Source organism: Sinohyriopsis cumingii, chromosome 9 (genome assembly GCF_028554795.1).
Source record: "Sinohyriopsis cumingii isolate HCF-2022 chromosome 9, ASM2855479v2, whole genome shotgun sequence".
Lineage (NCBI taxonomy): Eukaryota > Metazoa > Mollusca > Bivalvia > Unionida > Unionidae > Sinohyriopsis > Sinohyriopsis cumingii.
Genome location: NC_142969.1, coordinates 9,026,014 through 9,045,590, shown reverse-complemented (window position 1 = coordinate 9,045,590; position 19,577 = coordinate 9,026,014). Strand labels below are relative to the sequence as shown.

General features: G+C 35.4%; 1 protein-coding gene across 1 annotated transcript in view; it reads right to left on the bottom strand.

Moving 5' to 3' along the window:
* Positions 1-19,577, bottom strand: part of LOC149791251 (uncharacterized) — a 226,430-nt gene that overhangs the window by 187,221 nt on the left and 19,632 nt on the right. Inside the window, exons 6-11 of the mRNA XM_089969727.1 lie at positions 17,874-18,092; positions 16,502-16,641; positions 15,381-15,490; positions 11,401-11,505; positions 5,146-5,203; positions 3,252-3,323 (exon numbers count right to left, since the gene is read on the bottom strand). Of these exons, the coding sequence (XP_089825853.1) occupies positions 3,252-3,323; positions 5,146-5,203; positions 11,401-11,505; positions 15,381-15,490; positions 16,502-16,641; positions 17,874-18,092 (704 nt within the window). The remainder of the gene's footprint in view (positions 1-3,251; positions 3,324-5,145; positions 5,204-11,400; positions 11,506-15,380; positions 15,491-16,501; positions 16,642-17,873; positions 18,093-19,577) is intronic.

Sequence of the window (19,577 nt, the reverse complement as noted above, 5' to 3'; positions counted from 1 at the left end):
TGCTATCTAGCTTATCAACATAAAAAATCTGTGAGGCAAAGTTGACACTTGAAGAAACCTATCAGTTTCCTTGGAAATGGGTAATATACAGTTGGCATAAATAGTACACATGGAAAGTTGTTGTTATCGTAGGGTTTAATGCCATTTTTCAGCACATGATAGGCTATACATGGCGGCCAGTGATGGTGGAGGAAAAACTCAGGAAAACCCGGGAAAGAACCACCGACCCACAAGAAGCTACTGGCAAGCTTTCTCACATACCCACCTTGGCCGAATTCGAGACTCGAACCTATGCAGACAGAGGTGAGATGGCGGTGATCTGTAACGGAGAGTGCTTTAGACCACTGGGCCCCAAAACATGGAAAGTACTCTTAAGCTATTCTTAAGAAGCAGTTATCTTTCTAAGAATATCCTCTAATTTATATAAGTGGGTTAAAGAGGTGATAATAAAAATGACAATAACAACTTTTCATTTCGTGATGTTTAGTTTTTATTGCAAAAAAAATAAAATCATAATCCATATACGGACAGGCATACAACATAATTTGGTGAAAACAATCATAATGTTCACACCAAAAGTGTAATGGTTGGCATGTAAGCAATGACCTTCACCCTGGTGTAAGGGCACTTACAGTAATGCACAACAGATGGCGCCTAATCAAACTGTAAATCCAAATAAAGTTTAATGAAAATATTTTCAGTGGTTCAAGAGTTACAAACAGATTAGCCGAACATGTCAGGACTGTTAAAAGTTTAAAAGTTATGATGGGCACCAACTCCAAGAAACTGGACCTTGGTCAGAGTTCTAAATACCATTATGTTGACTTATCTTTGATTTGTTTATCCATCACACTGCTAAAACCTTAATGCTAAAATGGTCATGAGGTCTTGTTGCCAACACAAAGTCAATAAAGTTCATCTCAAATAAATAAAGTTCATGTCAAATAAGCTTAACACTTTCAGCACTAAGCCACTATGTAGGCATTGAGCCCTAAACACTAAGTGATTCTGGAGTTGTAAAGCAAAATGACCTCTAGATTTTGAACTAATATAACTTTGCCAATTTTAATGATATCTGGCTGGATTAAAGGTTAAGAATTAACTGTGTGACTATTTCACTAAAAGTTGCAGATCTATTATAACTTAAAACACAGGTGCAAACAGTCTTCCTGAGCTTTTCTGAAGCCATCTAACACTTGGGTAGGTCCAACGTTCTCATAAAAATGAACTAAACCCTTTGGTTGTAAGATTTTCATCCAGAACAAAAAACGTGGAGTGCACACTTCCTCCAGTTCAAAACCTTCAATTTCCTCTTCACTGTCATAATTGTCACCCACGAGCACATTCCACTGCCTCTCTAGACGTCTTCATACATTTTCAATCAACTGTATTATTGATAATTCATAATCTGACACTTCACTCTCATCTTGCTTCAAACTCTACCATTTTGAAAAGAAATCCATCATTCAAAAAACATGCTTAAAATGTGCATTTTTTCTTCAATATATCTAGTTGTATTGAAGCTAAATCCACAAGATAATCCAAATATAATATCTACATTACAAGAAGGTATTATCAGAGCTATCCCAAAGTTTATACAGTAGGATACTATGACTCTAATGAAGAACACTGCCCCAGACCGGTATAGTGGTCCATACTTGGGTAGGTCTGTGCACTCCACGTGTTTTTTGTTCCGGATGAAAATCTTACAACCAAAGGGATTTATTTCAGTTGTATGAGAAAGTTGGACCTACCCAAGTGTGGACCACTATACCTGTCCAGGGCAGTGGGACAGACTTACTTCTCTAGACCAGTAAACTATACTGGTCTGGGGCAGTGGGACAGATTTACTTCTCTAGACCAGTAAACTATACCGGTCTGGGGCAGTGGGACAGATTTACTTATCTAGACTGGTAAACTCTACCAGTCTGGGCCTGTGGGACAGATTTACTTCTCTAGACCGGTAAACTATACTGGTATGGGACAGATTTACTTCTCTCGACCAGTAAACTATACTGGTCTGGGGCAGTGGGACAGATTTACTTCTCTAGACCAGTAAACAATACCGGTCTGGGGCAGTGGGACAGATTTACTTATCTAGACCGGTAAACTATACCAGTATGGGACAGTGGGACAGATTTACTTATCTAGACCGGTAAACTATACCAGTCTGGGCAGTGGGACAGATTTACTTCTCTAGACCGGTAAACTACACTGGTATGGGACAGATTTACTTCTCTCGACCAGTAAACTATACTGGTCTGGGGCAGTGGGACAGATTTACTTCTCTAGACCAGTAAACAATACCGGTCTGGGGCAGTGGGACAGATTTACTTATCTAGACCGGTAAACTATACCAGTATGGGACAGTGGGACAGATTTACTTATCTAGACCGGTAAACTATACCAGTATGGGACAGTGGGACAGATTTACTTCTCTAGACCGGTAAACTATACCAGTATGGGACAGTGGGACAGATTTACTTCTCTAGACCGGTAAACTATACCAGTATGGGACAGTGGGACAGATTTACTTCTCTACACTGGTAAACCGTTTCATAATGATGACATGGTTATTTGACCCTGTTTCTTGTATAGTACAATCAATAGATTAGTTGCGGACTAAAAAAAATTGGTTCCTATCATTTAAACTTTCAACAGCCTCAAAACACAGGAAAAAAGAGGTGTCAAAGCATATTTCCTAGACTTATCAACAGCGCAGGTTAACTTCTGAGCAATACCCGAATTACTAAACGAAGTCCTAACAACAACTAACTTTTATACGTATTATCATCCTTCAAGACTTTATTATGGGAATAAAATTCACCATCTGACTTTAGTAGAAATGGTATATTTCAAAATAGATATATAAAAGGTTTCCTTTTTTTTAAACCTTGTTACATCTCCACAGAATATTTTCACATTAAATTTTTACAAATACACAAATGCCACATTAATTTACAGGAAATAAAGATCTGTTAAGAGCAATGAGAATGTAAGGATATATATATATATATATATATATATATATCGTTTTTCATTCTAATTTCTCCAAGGGATACAAAGTTATGTGCCATGCAAGCAGATGTTAGTGGATTGGCAAATTTCAACTGACAATATGGACGAATTGACGATACCATAAAATTATATGCACACTTAAGGTATTCTGCCTTTGTAAAATCAATGCTTAATGCGCAGCTCAAAATGAGATCATTACATTACGATATCATTAATATGACATCACTTTTTACCTATGTGTATCGTAGTGCTATGAACTCTGGGAGAGATCGGATGTAAAATGATGTGGTTGCGACTTCTGTCTCCTATTAAACAATGACAAAGAAAAATTCTTACACAATTTTAATAATTGCAATAACAGTCATGCAAAAGAAAAGGATAAAGTTATCAAAACAGATGAGACCCTGATAAATCTTTAGCAATGTGTTACCTGCCATAAATTGGTTGCAAAGTTTTCTATAGCATAAAAACTAATTTCATTTTAATAATTCTGTTATTATGTAAGAATTCACTAACTATCATAACTCTTTTTTGTGTATTTGATAAGAGGGATGAATAAAAGAAATTCAGGCAATGCAAATTTGATTAATTTTAAAAATACTCATTCAGCTATATGGGCAGCTAGTAACAAGGCACTTTCTTTATAAATTGTCAACTTAGTGAAGCACAAGAAAATGCAAACCAACCAGTAAATTTTAAGTGATTTTGAATTGCCCGGACTCTTAGCTATGTGAAAACATTAGGTCTTGGAGGGGACTGATGCCCTACTGACTTAGAAGGTTTCAGGAATCCAAGTCCAGCTTTATATTGTAATAACAATGACACATTATTAGTGACAAATTCATGTCAAAAGAGAAAATTATGAGAATGGACAACAAAGCAGCCATTTTGGGGGTTAGATCAGCATAAGATAGGAACAAAAGCATATTGCATGAAAGCAGCTCTTAGAAGTTTTCAAAATTGGAATCATTTTCATTTATGACAAGTACAACGCGTTTAAGTTGTGTAAGCTTGGTACCAATTTCATATATAACCAACTAGACATCAAAAAAGGTCTTTTGGTGAAAATACCATGCTTATATGACCACCATCCATTCAGGAGTATTAGTGACAAGCTTTTCCAGTCGTTGCCATGGGGAAGCAATACTGGATGTCACATTGGCATCATTTTCATTTAGGACTAGCTAGATACCGAAAGAATTATTCTGGTGAAATCCCCATGTCAATACCACTTTGCTTTCAGGAAGAGTAGTGGCAAGATTTTCATGATGGCCTATGTTGTGGCCATATTGGCTCAGTGGTGGACAACAAATAACATATCATCCCATAAGATCTTCTGGTCTATGAATAGATTAAAACTTGACAACCAATCAGCCTTACGATATGCAAACAATGCAAAGCAATTTGCCTCAAACATTGAAATAATGAAGTGAGTTAATATGCACACCAAAAAAAAAAATCAGGTTAGGCAAATGGAAGGTTTGTTTGGCTGATTCTTTAAAATTTGTTTTTAGCTATCTTTTATTTAAATTGTTTAAAATGTATATAACTTTTCTTTTTCATTAGTTATAAAAGAAAGTAGAAACCATGTAATTTGATAGCCAATCTCTCCCCGAGTTTTCTGCACTACGATACACTTAGGCAAGAAGTGATATTACTGACATCTTAATGTAAGAATCTTGACATTAATAGGTACACAGTAAGCACCGATTTTACAAAAGTGGTCATCCTTAAGGAACGACACAGTTTTTTCATGTGTTAATAAGAATCATGGTTACTGAATACATTGGAAAATTGGTAATTTTTATATTTCATAACTTGGAAATAGACCCTCCTCTCCACCCTCTCCCAAGGGGTCTATCGAATGCATATAGGATGGATTTACTAATGAAACAAAAGTAGGGCTTAAAAATATAATGCATGATGATCAGGTATTTGGTCAATTCTGCAGCAAAATAATTTAGAAATGAGTGTAAATCTCACAATTACATACTACTCCCAAATCCCAAGTCATTATTTGGTTTTGTATGCACTATAAGGTTACGTTAATAAGCTACATTTCAGTGTTTACTTATTACTAAATTCCACTCCAAGTCACACTGTGCTTAAGATAACTGTACTACTTACCAACCTCCTCTGCTTGATCAGTGTGTTCTGGACACAAAAGAGACAGTGTTTTAATGTCCTGAAAAATACATACATGATATCACTCAAATGTTAGATATAAATTTTATGAAATTTTTTAAAGAGAATAATATACCACCAAAATTTTCTTAATACACCACTTTTCTCTGAGATATAGCAAGTTTTGATGCCCGCTTAAATTTCTATGCAACATGTATTTCGAATACAAGAGTGGTTTAATAATGATGCATTAGGCAGGTGAAAAAGAAAATCCTAGTCTATCAGATTAGAAACCCCAGATGCCAAATAGTAATAGCATACCAAGGTATCAAATGAATACAGCAAATGATGTACAAACTGACCTTCATAAATATTTATCTTTCCACCTCAGCCACAAAGTGACACATACACCATACCATCAACTACAATGTGTCCCAACTGAAAATTCACCCACTTTCTATTGGAGATTCCAACCTGTACCCTGCCAATCCTCCCCTGGACAGTAACACAATGGCCATAACCCAAAATCAATCACTTATGTGTCTCTCTACTGTGACTACATATACAGTCCAATTCCTCAAAACTGAAAACTCAGGGGGCCAAGATTTTAGGTTTTATGAGATTTCTGGTTTACTGAAGATTTTGCAGGTGTTGAAAAATGTTTTTTTTTTAAAAAAAATACATAAAACATTATGTGACTTTTGAAAGATTGAGAGAGAATGTAATTTTGAGAGAAAATCTATATATATGTGTCACAGGTGTAAAAACTGGAATTTTTAAGTACATAAAAAGTTATATGGCTTTTGATAGAGAGAGAGAGAATGTAATGTTGAGAGACAATCTGTATATGTGTGTCACAGGTGTTGAAAAAAAATGGAATTTTTCAATACATAAAAAGTTATGTGACTTTTGAGAGTGAGAGAGAGAATGTAATTTTAAGAGATCATCTGTGCATATGTGTCACAGGTGTTGAGAAAAATGGGATTAGTAAATACATAAAAAGTTATGTGACTTTTGAGAGTGAGAGAGAGAGAATGTAATTTTGAGAGAACATCTGTGTGTACGTGAGTAACAGTGAAAAATATAAGGTTGTTTTTAAACATTTAATGAAAAATTAGCTGAAAAGCACAAGTTCCTAACCAAACCAATTCTGTCACACGAACAAATACCTTTGTTCCACATAGCAAAAGTACTGTCCTCCTCTTAAGAAATATTTAAGAAACAAGACACTGTTATAACTTTACTCTAAGTCCATCAGAATTATGAATGATATTCCATAATACCCAAATAATCTGTACAATTCCTATGCCAAAAATTTCCCCCTAGTTTTTATCAATGTAGGTTTCAACTCAAACCGGATTAATGTTATCCTGTGAGAATAATTTAATCTTACAACACTTAGCTGTTGTTCTGACATCTTGACATGCAAGTGAAGACAAATATTTGACAGTCACGGCTACTTACATACATGGCTGTCATGATTTTTCTCTATGAAAATCAATTGAGCGAATCTACCTTTTTTAATGCTGTTTGGTCGGTCTCCTTTGGCAAAGCATCAAAAGCGATTCCATATGCCTGGTTAATAAAACCCAGGTATTTAATTAAAATACAAGCAAAAAACGTTTGTTACATCATTTATACCAATGAATAGCATCAATCACAATTACATAATAAGCAGATAATGAATGGCTTATCTAGAAGTATTATCCAGAACTTATTAATAATTAACCTTAAAAACTGACTATTTTTATGGTGCAGACTTCAAATTAGCCTATTGTTAGCCACCACTCATGTCAGTTCATGTCAAGTATTGCTTTTACCATGGCTGCTCTTGGAACATTTCCTCACTGATAAGCCTACTACAGTGTTTGCTAACCATAAATAATCTGGCAAGCATGTGTCTAAAATTTAGCAGTTAAAACAAATTTCCAGGTTTGAAGTGATAAGCTAGGTTCAGATTTTTTAATTTTTTTAAAGCTCAGACCCCTCCCCAAATGTTTGATCTTGAGGGGATTCCGGTATACCAATGGTTCATTTTTGCAGGCTTTCATGTATAAAGTTTGGTCAAATTATATTTGAAAATGTCACAGCAATTTAAATATTTGTGTAACTGACCTCTATTACCCTTCCAGGGTCCCCATGGGTTTTGAGCTAGGACTGACAGCCCTTTTGCAGATGGTTTCCAAGGGCAACATAACTAGTTTCATGAATTTTCTACAAGCAGTTTAGGAAATGTTGTTATGAACAGATGGACAGAAATATATGGAAGGTTTCCCAATAACTCAGATGCTTTATAAAAACCTTGGGGATACAAATTTGTTGATAATAAAAACATAAAAGTTCAAATAAATGGTAATATGTTAGAGTATCAATTTCGGGCTCTGGAAAACTACTCATTTTTGAGTCCTTAAAATAAAACAATTAGCTGGGCTGAGTAGATGCATATTGACATCTTTAGAGCCCGCAAGAAATTCTGTACCCTTGATAAGTGCCAAGTTTAACACTCAATATTTGGTGTGCGTCAATTATAAATACCTTTGTCAAATATGCTTGCTATTTGTCAATCTAGAACATCGCACAAAAAACAAAAACATCATTATTTCAAACAGGTACCCAATGTAAGCTTGATAATAAAATTGGAACTTAATATGTTGCAGCTTCACACATAGCCCATAATTTATTAATGGTGCTTGCACTGACAGTGACCATTTTTAGTAATTCAGACACTATTTTGATGTGAAGAAAGTTTCCCTTTCAAAGTGCAAGTACATATCTTTAAGAGTAATACCTTGTTGAGAGTTAAGAGACAGAGAAGGTCAACATTTTATGATTTTTCATCTATCAGGCATTGCCCCAGGTACACGGTGTGTGTGTATTTTTGGAATTTTTTAACGTAGCTTTAACAATTTTTAAGTTATATTGCCTCGATGTCTTCAGTGTGGCAGTTTGTAGTGATGTCTAGCACTGGGGCACCATGCCGCAAAGATTATCATGATGTCTCACCCAGTCACATCATCCTGACACCAGGCCATCCAGTCCTAATGACCTATGCTGTTCTGTTCTTGCGCACTGTGGAGAAGATTCTCTCACAGTGGGCATTACTGTGGGGAATGGTTAACAGTCGACCACTTTATGCTTCTCCGATTTTATGTGGCGAGAGATGTCATTTCCACCACCACTCCTAATTGATATATCAGTTTCACACAGTTTGCAGAAGGCATAACTATTGCCCTTTGTGCTGGCAGAAATGAACGGCCAGGTCTTGTGGTATGATGTGAGAAACTGCTGTACTCGTCGCTTCTTGTCTTTGATTGAAGTTAATTCTTCTTCAGTCACTCTCTTCCTCATATATACCATTTCAAATACATTTCTCGAACCCGACTCAGTCATGATGCTGTTTACTCTACACATGCGCCACTGCAGAGCATTTTGCACATGACCCTTCTATTTAATATTGAGGCTGAGAGCTATGACTAACCATCCCCGTTTGTTTGTACCCCCCTACCAATTTCAATAACGAAAATGTTTAATGTGATAAAAAGTGCACAGAACTAAGTCAACTGAATCAATGACTTATAATTTCTAACCTGACTGTGACCAGAATGGCACTAAATACAGGCATCCCCTGCACATTTCATGCTTAACAGACTTTCCATACTAACACGGCACCGTACTGCGTACACTATGGGCTAATTTATTTCTATCAGACAATATAATGATGTAGTTGATCCTATTCGGTAACTGCCAGATAATTCCGTAAATTACCATTACGTTGAGAGTTTGGAATTATATCCCTCTGCACACAGGAACATAGAAATTAAACCACTTGTTAAATCCACATGAAAGGCAAATTTGTTGTTGTCATTATTTTCCTTTGCTTGATTCGACATTGTAAATATCGAAAGCAGACGACATATGTATGACTATGTACATCGGTAGTCATGCACGCGCCCCTTTGCTAGAAATGGACTTGTCCCAGAACTGGAAATGGATCTCGAACATGTCCGTCTATTATATTGAAAACTTCTGTTAAGCATGAAACGTGCAGACGATGACGATGTTTGGGACACTCTACTCACAGTCAGGTTAGAAACTGTAAATCAATGAATGAATTGACTAAGTTCTTTGCACTTTTTTATCGCATTAAAGGTTTCCATGATTGAAATCGGTAGGGAAGTACAAATAAACGGGGATGTATAGTCAGACTATGGCGGGTTGCTATTGCTTTACTTTCATACTTATTTCCTTTCTTTTTCTCGTACTTGCCAAATACATATTTTCCGTATTTTACCTCACACAACATCGGATTTAGCTCTTGAAGTCATATTTCCATATTTGATATTTTTTCCCATACTAAATACGGAAAAATATGGAGCATGCACAGGTCTGCAGTTGGGTTTCAAACCCATGACCTCCTGCATTTGAGGTGGACACTCTAACCACTAGGCCACCGAAGCGATTCCAGATAATAGGTAGTTTCAAGATTGATTCTTTAACATTTTGGTTAGGTTTGGTTTCGTGCTTTACAGCACAGAAACACAAGCAGGAGTGCTGAGGCAATTGGAGTAAGGTGCCTTGCCCAAGAACACACCACAGAAACTGACTCGGGCTGGTCCAGTGGAAGGATTTGAACCTGCCTCTTCCTTATCACATCCTGGGCATGCTAACTACTAAGCAATGGCCTATAAATATTATAATGCTTTTGGCCAATTAGCAATCTTCCTTGTCTAATCCATTATGGGCAATGGCCTATAAATATTCTAATGCTTTTGGCCAATTAGCAATCTTCCTTGTCTAATCTAGTATAGGCAATGGCCTATAAATATTCTAATGCTTTTGGCCAATTTTCTTTTTATGGCACCCATGGGTATCTCTCTAAAATGGAGGTTTGATCAAAATGGATTTTAGTACAAACATTTGTGGCAACTAAGACAGTTCAAATTCTTTTAAGTGCAAGCTACTGACATATTTCCTGTAAGTACATACTTATATAAATATATTTTCTGGAATAAACACTGGCATGACAATGTATTAATAAAGCTGCACAATCTTGAAAATAATGGTGATCTGTGGCAAGCTTGACAATATCTGACCAGACTGTATAAATAAATTGTTGGGATTCTGTCTCTTTACTTCTACCATATATAACTCACAAGTCTGTGTCATAGCATTGAAAATAAAATTATGATATCAAGATTAAAAAAAGGTTTCACTGGAAATGTGAATATAACTTAGAAATCAGGAGCTATGTGTATCTCTAATTACAAATCTTGTCTTGTTATATGTGTATCTCTAGTTACAAATCTTGTCTTGTTATATGTTTATCTCTAGTTACAAATCTTGTCTTGTTATATGTGTATCTCTAGTTACAAATCTTGTCTTGTTATATGTGTATCTCTAGTTACAAATCTTGTCTTGTTACATGTGTATCTCTAGTTACAAATCTTGTCTTGTTATATGTGTATCTCTTGTTACAAATCTTGTCTTGTTATATGTTTATCTCTAGTTACAAATCTTGTCTTGTTATATGTGTATCTCTAGTTACAAATCTTGTCTTGTTATATGTGTATCTCTAGTTACAAATCTTGTCTTGTTACATGTGTATCTCTAGTTACAAATCTTGTCTTGTTATATGTGTATCTCTAGTTACAAATCTTGTCTTGTTATATGTTTATCTCTAGTTACAAATCTTGTCTTGTTATATGTGTATATCTAGTTACAAATCTTGTCTTGTTACATGTGTATCTCTAGTTACAAACCTTGTCTTGTTACATGTGTATCTCTAGTTACAAATCTTGTCTTGTTACATGTGTATCTCTAGTTACAAATCTTGTCTTGTTACATGTTTATCTCTAGTTACAAATCTTGTCTTGTTATATGTGTCTCTCTAGTTACAAATCTTGTCTTGTTATATGTGTATTTACGGGACCTGTATTAGAACATAACTTAGAAATCAGGAGCTATGTTTATCTCTAGCTACAAATCTTGTCTTGTTATATGTGCATTTAAGGGACCTCTATTAGAACATAATACTTTCATGACTTTGACCCATTTTAGTACCAAGCTTGCATATGGTTCTCTAGTAAGGGTGTATGCAGTGTAGTTGAGAAAGGTATTGTGTTGAGTATAATGAGGACAGGGGAGTGAACTCTAACCATGGATGAATGCTTGAGAAATTGTTTTCCTGAGCCCTGTTATCCATTTGTGTATCGACAGAAACAATTTCTGAATAAAATATGTTCCATTAGAATAAAATACCTGAAAACAACCCCCTCCTGAAGCACAAGGATAATGATAAATTTTGTTGCACTTTGGAATTCGACAATTTATAGTTGCACCATATCGTAGACAATAACTGCATTTCTGGAATTAAACAAAATCATTGGATTACATCAAAAATACGGAATGCAGTTCTTCTAATATAAAACATAATAATAATTATAAAAAAAATGAACTCTTGAGGGAATGATGCTCTATTGGGCAAAATGAAATCAGGAATTCAAGATAAGACCATTACTTCCTTTTAACAATTTAGTGTTGAAACCATCTCCGATAATCTTCAGCAATAAAAAGACTTTCAAATCAGCTGCTGTGGAACAAACACTGTATGTCAGCTCAGCACCATTTTCATTTAGGCAATGTGGACATCAGTGAAAATCCCAAGTCATAATAATCATCCATTCAGGGGGAGTAGAGACAATAAAATTATTATGAGTCTTCAAGGCAACCATATTGAATGTATGACTGGCACCATTTTCATTTAGAACCAAGGAGGTATCATAAGTATACTGGTAAAAAAAAAATGTTCATATATCATTCATTTGGAAAAGAGATGAGATAATAATATTTTCAAGATACAACTTTCCATTCAGGAAAAGCGATATCAAAATTTTCATGATGGTTGCTGTGTTGGCTACATTGGGTATCGGATTGGCACCATTTTCATCTCAATATGACTTTTTGTTTAAGTCAAGCGGTGACAAGATTTTTAAGGTGGCTGCCATGGTGGTTATATTGGATGTCTGATTGACATAATTGTTATTTAGCACCAACAAGACATCTTTTAGTGAAAATCCCATATAGATATCACCATCCCTTCAATATGAGTAGCAATAACAAGATTTCATGATGAATGTCATGTTTGCCAAATTGAACATCAGATTGGCAACAATTTCATTTAGAATCAACTAATCATGACGAGAAGTCTTTCTGTGACCATTATTCAGGATGAGTTGCAATAACAAGATTTTCATGATGGTTAATGTGGAGGCCATATTGGATGTCAGATTACCACCTTTTTTTTTTTACAACCAATAAAATATCACACAAAGTCTTTCAGTGATAACCCCATGTTCTTATGACCATCCATGCAGGGGGTGTAGCAGTAACAAGATTTTCAGGATTGGCTGCCAGAGTAGCCATACTGGATGTCAGATTGGCAGGATAGGCTGCCAGGGTAGCCATACTGGATGTCAGATTGGCACCATTTTCATTTAGGACCAACTAAAGTTCATAAAGAAAGTCCTTTTGTGAAAGTCCCATTCTGATATGACCATCCATTCAAGACGAGTAGCAATGACAAGATTTCTGACGTCATACTAAATGTCTGTGCAGCAACATTTAGATTCAGGACTAAGAAGACCATGCAATGAATACCAAGAAGACCATGCAATCAATGTGTGTGTAAGTTTTCAAGGCATTTCTCCAAGCAGTTTTGGAGGAGCAACAATCAAAAACTTGTGCTAACAGACATATCGATGATGGATGACATAAGGACAACAGACCCTCCCATAAGTTCTTCTGGTATATGACCAGTAGAGCTAAAAATTACAGAGGTTTCGCTTCACAACATTGAAAATTTAATATAGTTTACATTTGTGGTTAAAAATTATTTTTCACACCATTACAGTATGCATACTGGCTTCCTCATTGGTCAAGATAGTGTTGAAAGTGTCAAGTGTCTCACTCTAAAACGGGCATTATGAAGTTACGATGCAATCATATGCAGCACTTGCTTCATAACTAATCCTAAGTACATGTACAATCTCAATATCATAACATATCTGTGAAGACAACCAATCTAGTGAAATTCAAAATTAATTTTCTCGTCTCCAAATTACGATAGTGAATGACAACCATGTTATAAACCAACGCATGCTGTGTGGCATTTTGGCCATCCATTTATACACACAATATGACAAGGTAAATAATCAAGTCAACGAAGAGCACACAAGAGCTTGGGAAATCTGATTTAATTACAAAACTGACATTCAGCCTTCCTGTTGCAGATAAATAAATGTTTTTAGGAGTAAAACTAATTTTATATATATAATACTTACATGTCACTGTTATTAAGCACTGCCTTTCTGCAATGGAAACACCTAATATGGCAAGATGAAAACTCCCCGAGTTAAACATTTCATAAAATATGTGCATCAACCAAATCTGACCTACGTCCACAGCCTGTGTACTATAGTGTCTCCTCATTATTTTTCCTTCAGGACATCTGTCTAAAGAACATGTGCTGATAGGAGGTGGGCATTGAAAAGTGACAGGTAAGAGAGGGTCACTAGTTGGCTAGAGGGTAGACTTTGGTTTCTCCACAGCCCCACCCCATCCCCAGTCTGCTTCCAAAAGTTAGGGGCACATGGCCACCTATAATTCATCTAGCCACGAAAGTTGGTTGTTACTGCTAAGAAGTACTCATGCAGTCTTTCAGACAGTGATTATCCCTTCCCTGGTATGTCCCTTGGTTATGTCACAAAGAGCTAATGTCTTGCAGTGAGTGTTACATTGGCAAACATTACACCATCTCCCCTCGTACCTAACATACCCATTTACACATGCAGTTGATGAGAGGAGCCTATGACTGTCAACGTATGCAAACTTGACGAAGCTTTAAATATTCATTCAGCTATTACTTTAAAGGCAATTAGTGATGGTACTTTTTCCCATACTTCTTTATGCAATGACCCATATTTGGGGATAGATAATCAATTAAATATTGTTATGTATATTTGATTTTCATTGTGCGCTGGCTTTGGTCCAAGAGTATAATCTATGTATATTTAATTTGTATTGTGTAATTGACCTTGTCCACAACCTCATTTGCCTGCCCTTTTCCTGGTAGCTTGCTGAAATTTATTTAAAAAGACCTGACTTTGCGTAGGAATTTTGATGGAAAATTCCATTATGGGTATTTTTGGAAAATAATTCTTGTGACTCAAGTCAGGTGGAGAGGTATACAAATTTGTTTATATAATTTTTTTTTTTACTTCAGAATTATTTGTTCCATATTTTAACAAACATCAGTCTTAGTTGAATCAATTTTAGTTGTGTTCAGTTGAGAAATTTAAATTATTCACTGGAATTACAAAGTGCTTTTGGATTTTAGGACTAAATCACTATTTTGACATTATTGTAAATTCATTTAAAGACATTTTTGATTATATCATTGTGATACATAAAGACTTTATTAGGAATACCAATGGAATTCATTCAGAATACTCTATACTTTTGGATCTGTGACAGAACTTTTAGGACTATTTGGGACTTAATTCACAATACTGTGAATTGTTTTTAAATTTTCACTTTGTATTCTAGGGAAATAAATTATCTGTTGAGTTTTACAAAACCTTTATTTAGTTTTTGTTCTTTTCTGTAACTTAAAGACCATAACACTGTAGCCAAATGAAAATACAATTTTTCCCCCAAAATGTTAAAAACTTTAACATTTCACAAGAGAGCTTCCTTAAATTTCATGAGGAAATAGCAACAAAAACAACGTATGCTAAATATACTGACACATTTCTAAACGGAACTCTCTACAACCTTTTTTCCTCTACAAAATGACCATATATTTTGGTCCCATTAAGGTCTTTATATCAGAGAAAAATGTGAAACATCGCAACACCGATCACATTTTCACTCAGTGTTAAGGCTTTTGTGCAAGCCTACAACTCCATACAAGGCGGGCAGATAGTTCCACAGAACTTTTGCAATGTTTGTCAGATTTTATTATACTGGGATCCTCTATTTTCAACCATGAGTGAACAGGATTTTACTGTATTTTCATCTAACGGCAAAAAGAGATCTAAACGTTTGAGATTGGCTTTGTGCACACTAAATGTAGTATGGCTTGAATTATGTTACATTACAATATTCAAGTCAAAGCTAGGAGATGAAAATAAACATAGTTTTGGATAGTCAATCCAGAAAATCATTGTGCATGACTGTACCTGCGACAAACCAGAGAAGACAGCCTTGTCAACAAATTTCAATGTCAGATCTTCTTTTTGTACCACACCTTCTGACCAGGCAGCACAGCAATGGTGAGCATATGTGTGACCTATAAGAAAAACAGGAACAAAATTTAAATATTTATAAAACAGATATCTCCACCCTTTCCACTGCAACGTTGGAGCCAGTTAGATAAGTTCTTAAAGATATGGACTTCTCAAGTAGTAAATGTCAGCTGGGTATGTGCATATGACCAGCAAGTATGTATATTGTAAAAGGCTGGGGATATTTATAGTTTCTAAGCTATGATCCTAGGGATAAACCCCCGAGCAGAGGTGTGTTGTTGCATATAACCTGGGCTTATATTATTTGGATGGACAGCTTTGTGTTTTGAAATTCTGATTCAGAAAAGAGTGTTAATGGTCACTGTTCTGGTGGCACATTGTGTTGTGTTGTGTAGTGTTTGGGCATTGTGTTGTGTTGTATTTGGGCATTGTGTTATGCTCTGGCACAGCCCTGTATTGTGTTTTGGTGAAGCATTGTACCGTGTTGTATTGGGGCATAAACAGAAATATGTTCTGTGTGTTGTTGTGGAGCATTCTATTGTGTTGTATTGGGTTGGAGCATAAACTGAAATATGTTCTGTGTGTTGTATTGGGGCATAAATTGAAATATGTTCTGTGTGTTGTTGTGGAGCATTGTATTGTGTTGTATTGGGGCATAAATTGAAATATGTTCTGCGTGTTGTTGCGTGGCATAAATTGAAATATGTTCTGTGTGTTGTTGTGGAACATTGTATTGTGTTGTATTGGGGCATAAATCGAAATATGTTCTGCGTGTTGTTGCGGGGCATAAACTGAAATATGTTCTGCGTGTTGTTGTGGAGCATTGTATTGGGCATAAATTGAAATATATTTTGTGTGTTGTTGTGGGACAGAAAGAGAAATGTGTTCTGTTTTCATGAAACATGAAAACTTAATCACAGATCCCAAGAAACTGACCCAAATGAAAAATTTAACCAAAGAGTGAGAGAGAACTACGGACATAAGGACAAGGTGAACACAATCTGCCCAACCACATTTTGTGGCTGTGCATAAAATCTAAACAATGGAATTCTCACCAGATGGTTCAAACACATGGGCAACTTCTGTATCTTCTGGATATCCCACTGTACTAAGCTCATCGTAGCCTTGGCAACAGAATGCAGCTTCACTTTCCACACCAGAACCAATCTGGCGGGGAGATTTACTCTGCTCTTGGCTAACAATTGAGAAACAATAAAGAATTGAACTGTTTAGCATCCAACCAATAATCTGGAATTTCTGATAAATCTATCCGATACTAAAGTCTGATATGTAACAAATATTTGGACCTAGATTACAAAACATGCCAGCTGATCTGGATTTCTGGAAACAGAATAAAACTGTCTATAAAGTAAGCTAATGGGACTATAATTGGTTTCCTTTATGGGAGTTCAATTGGTTTCCTTTATGGGACTACAATTGGGTTTCCTTTATAGGAGTTCAATTGGTTTCCTTTATGGGAGTTCAATTGGTTTCCTTTATGGGACTACAATTGGTTTCCTTTATGGGACTACAACTGGTTTCCTTTATGGGACTACAACTGGTTTCCTTTATGGGACTACAATTGGTTATCTTTATGGGACTACAACTGGTTTCCTTCATGGGACTACAATTGGTTACCTTTATGGGACTATAATTTATTGTCCTTTATATGCAGCTCCCCTTAATACCGAGGCTAAATGCCTAAGTATACTTGAGAAAAGGGCTTCATAAATGTCCTTAATGAACATGTCTCCATTATGAAAAGGTAAAATACATATTAGGTATAAAAAAAGGACATCATACAAGTTTTTATTTATGAACAGTTTCCTTTATGAACAGACTAAATACAGAAGTAAAAAAGGATTGTATAAAGTTGTTCTATACCGGACAGGTGTCTGTGCATATGGATACTTTAGAAAAGAACTTTCTAAATTTTGTCCTTTATGGACAGCCATCTTTTAGATGAGGATAAATGTTCAAATATACTTGAGAAAAATTCTTTATAAATGTCAACCTTTATGGGCAGTTGACCTTTATATTGAGTCTAAATACACATTAGGTATAGGTTAAATGCCAGAATATACTTAAAAGCTATTTATAAATGTTGAGTTTTAACAATTCTGTCTATTATGCACAAGTGTCCTCTACATAGAGCTTAATAATCAATATAATTAAAAATAGAGTTTTATAAATAATGTCCTTTCTAAATTTGCTATATAAAGCATGTGTCTTTTATACAGCGATTAAATAAACTGTATCATTAAGAAAAGGGCTTTATAAATGTTGTCCTTTATACAGGTGTACTCCAAGGCCGGTATCATTGTAATTAGCAGCACAAACAGAAGTGAACTTAACCTGCTGAATCATCATACCAAAGCAGATCTGGGTTTATGCTATAAAGGGTACATACGGTACAAAATTTCATACCTGCCAAACTTCAATGGTCCCCTATTTCTCCTCCAAGTCAAGGGTTTTGGTCCTTTCTCTGAGCCCTTTTCATCAGTTTCCATGGAAGCTTTACGAGATGATTTTTGTAGGACTTTCTTGAATGGGTTAAAACCCTGGGTGGGTTCATATTTGTCCATATCACCCTGTCCTAGCAAACTCTTTTCTCCACAAGCACAAAATGCACAGATTCTCTCATTTCTGTTAAAAAGGGAATAAGTGAAACAGTAAAGAAGGATTGAGTGAATCAATAAAGAGTGAATTGATAAAGAAAGAAAGAATTAGGTAATCAATAAAGAAGGAATAAGGTATTCAATAAAGAAATAAGGAATGAGTGAATCATTAAAGAAGGAATGAATGAATAAATAAAGAAATAAGGAATTGATAAATAAAGAATGACATAATCAATAAAGAAGGAAGGAATAAGATATTCAATAAAGAAATAAGGAATGAGGTATTCAATAAAGGAAGGAATGAGTGAATCAGTAAAGAAAGAGTGAATCAATAAAGAATGAAAGAATGAGAAAATCAAAAAAGGAAGGAATATTCAATAAAGGAATGAATAAGCAAATCAGTAAAGAAAGGAATAAGTGAAGTGAACATAAAAACTCATCTGAAAACGCAAGCTTAGAAATTTTGCCATTGACACGATAAACTTCATGTTATTTAAAGAGCGCTCACTTGTGTTATACAACATAGCAGGACACTACATGAAAATATGTACATCAAAACATTTTTTATTTAAAAACTGGCAAAAATAAAGGGGTTGAAGAAAGTCAGGAAAAAAGGAGAAATTTTCACCAAGTTAATTTTGCACTATATTTTCCCAAGCCCCCATCTCTTCAGACTTTAATTACTTTGGACGTAACTAAAGACACAAAGATAGCTGACTGATACTCCAACTCTATTCTATGTGTAATGTAGCTACTTTGGATGCAACTAAAGACAACGATAGCATTCTACTGCATATTGCACTACCCTACTCATTGATACTCATGTCCACCCACAAATGTCTATACATTCTACTGCATATTTCACTACCCTACTCATTGATACTCATGTCCACCCACAAATGTCTATGCATTCTACTGCATATTTCACTACCCTACTCATTGATACTCATGTCCACCCACAAATGTCTATGCATTCTACTGCATATTTCACTACCCTACTCATTGATACTCATGTCCAACCACAAATGTCTATGCATTCTACCGCATATTTCACTACCCTACTCATTGATACTCATGTCCACCCACAAATGTCTATGCATTCTACTGCATATTTCACTACCCTACTCATTGATACTCATGTCCACCCACAAATGTCTATGCATTCTACTGCATATTTCACTACCCTACTCATTGATACTCATGTCCACCCACAAATATCTATGCATTCTACTGCATATTTCACTACCCTACTCATTGATACTCATGTCCACCCACAAATATCTATGCATTCTACTGCATATTTGACTACCCTACTCATTGATACTCATGTCCATCCACAAATATCTATGCATTCTACTGCATATTTCACTACCCTACTCATTGATACTCATGTCCACCCACAAATATCTATGCATTCTACTGCATATTTGACTACCCTACTCATTGATACTCATGTCCATCCACAAATATCTATGCATTCTACTGCATATTTCACTACCCTACTCATTGATAC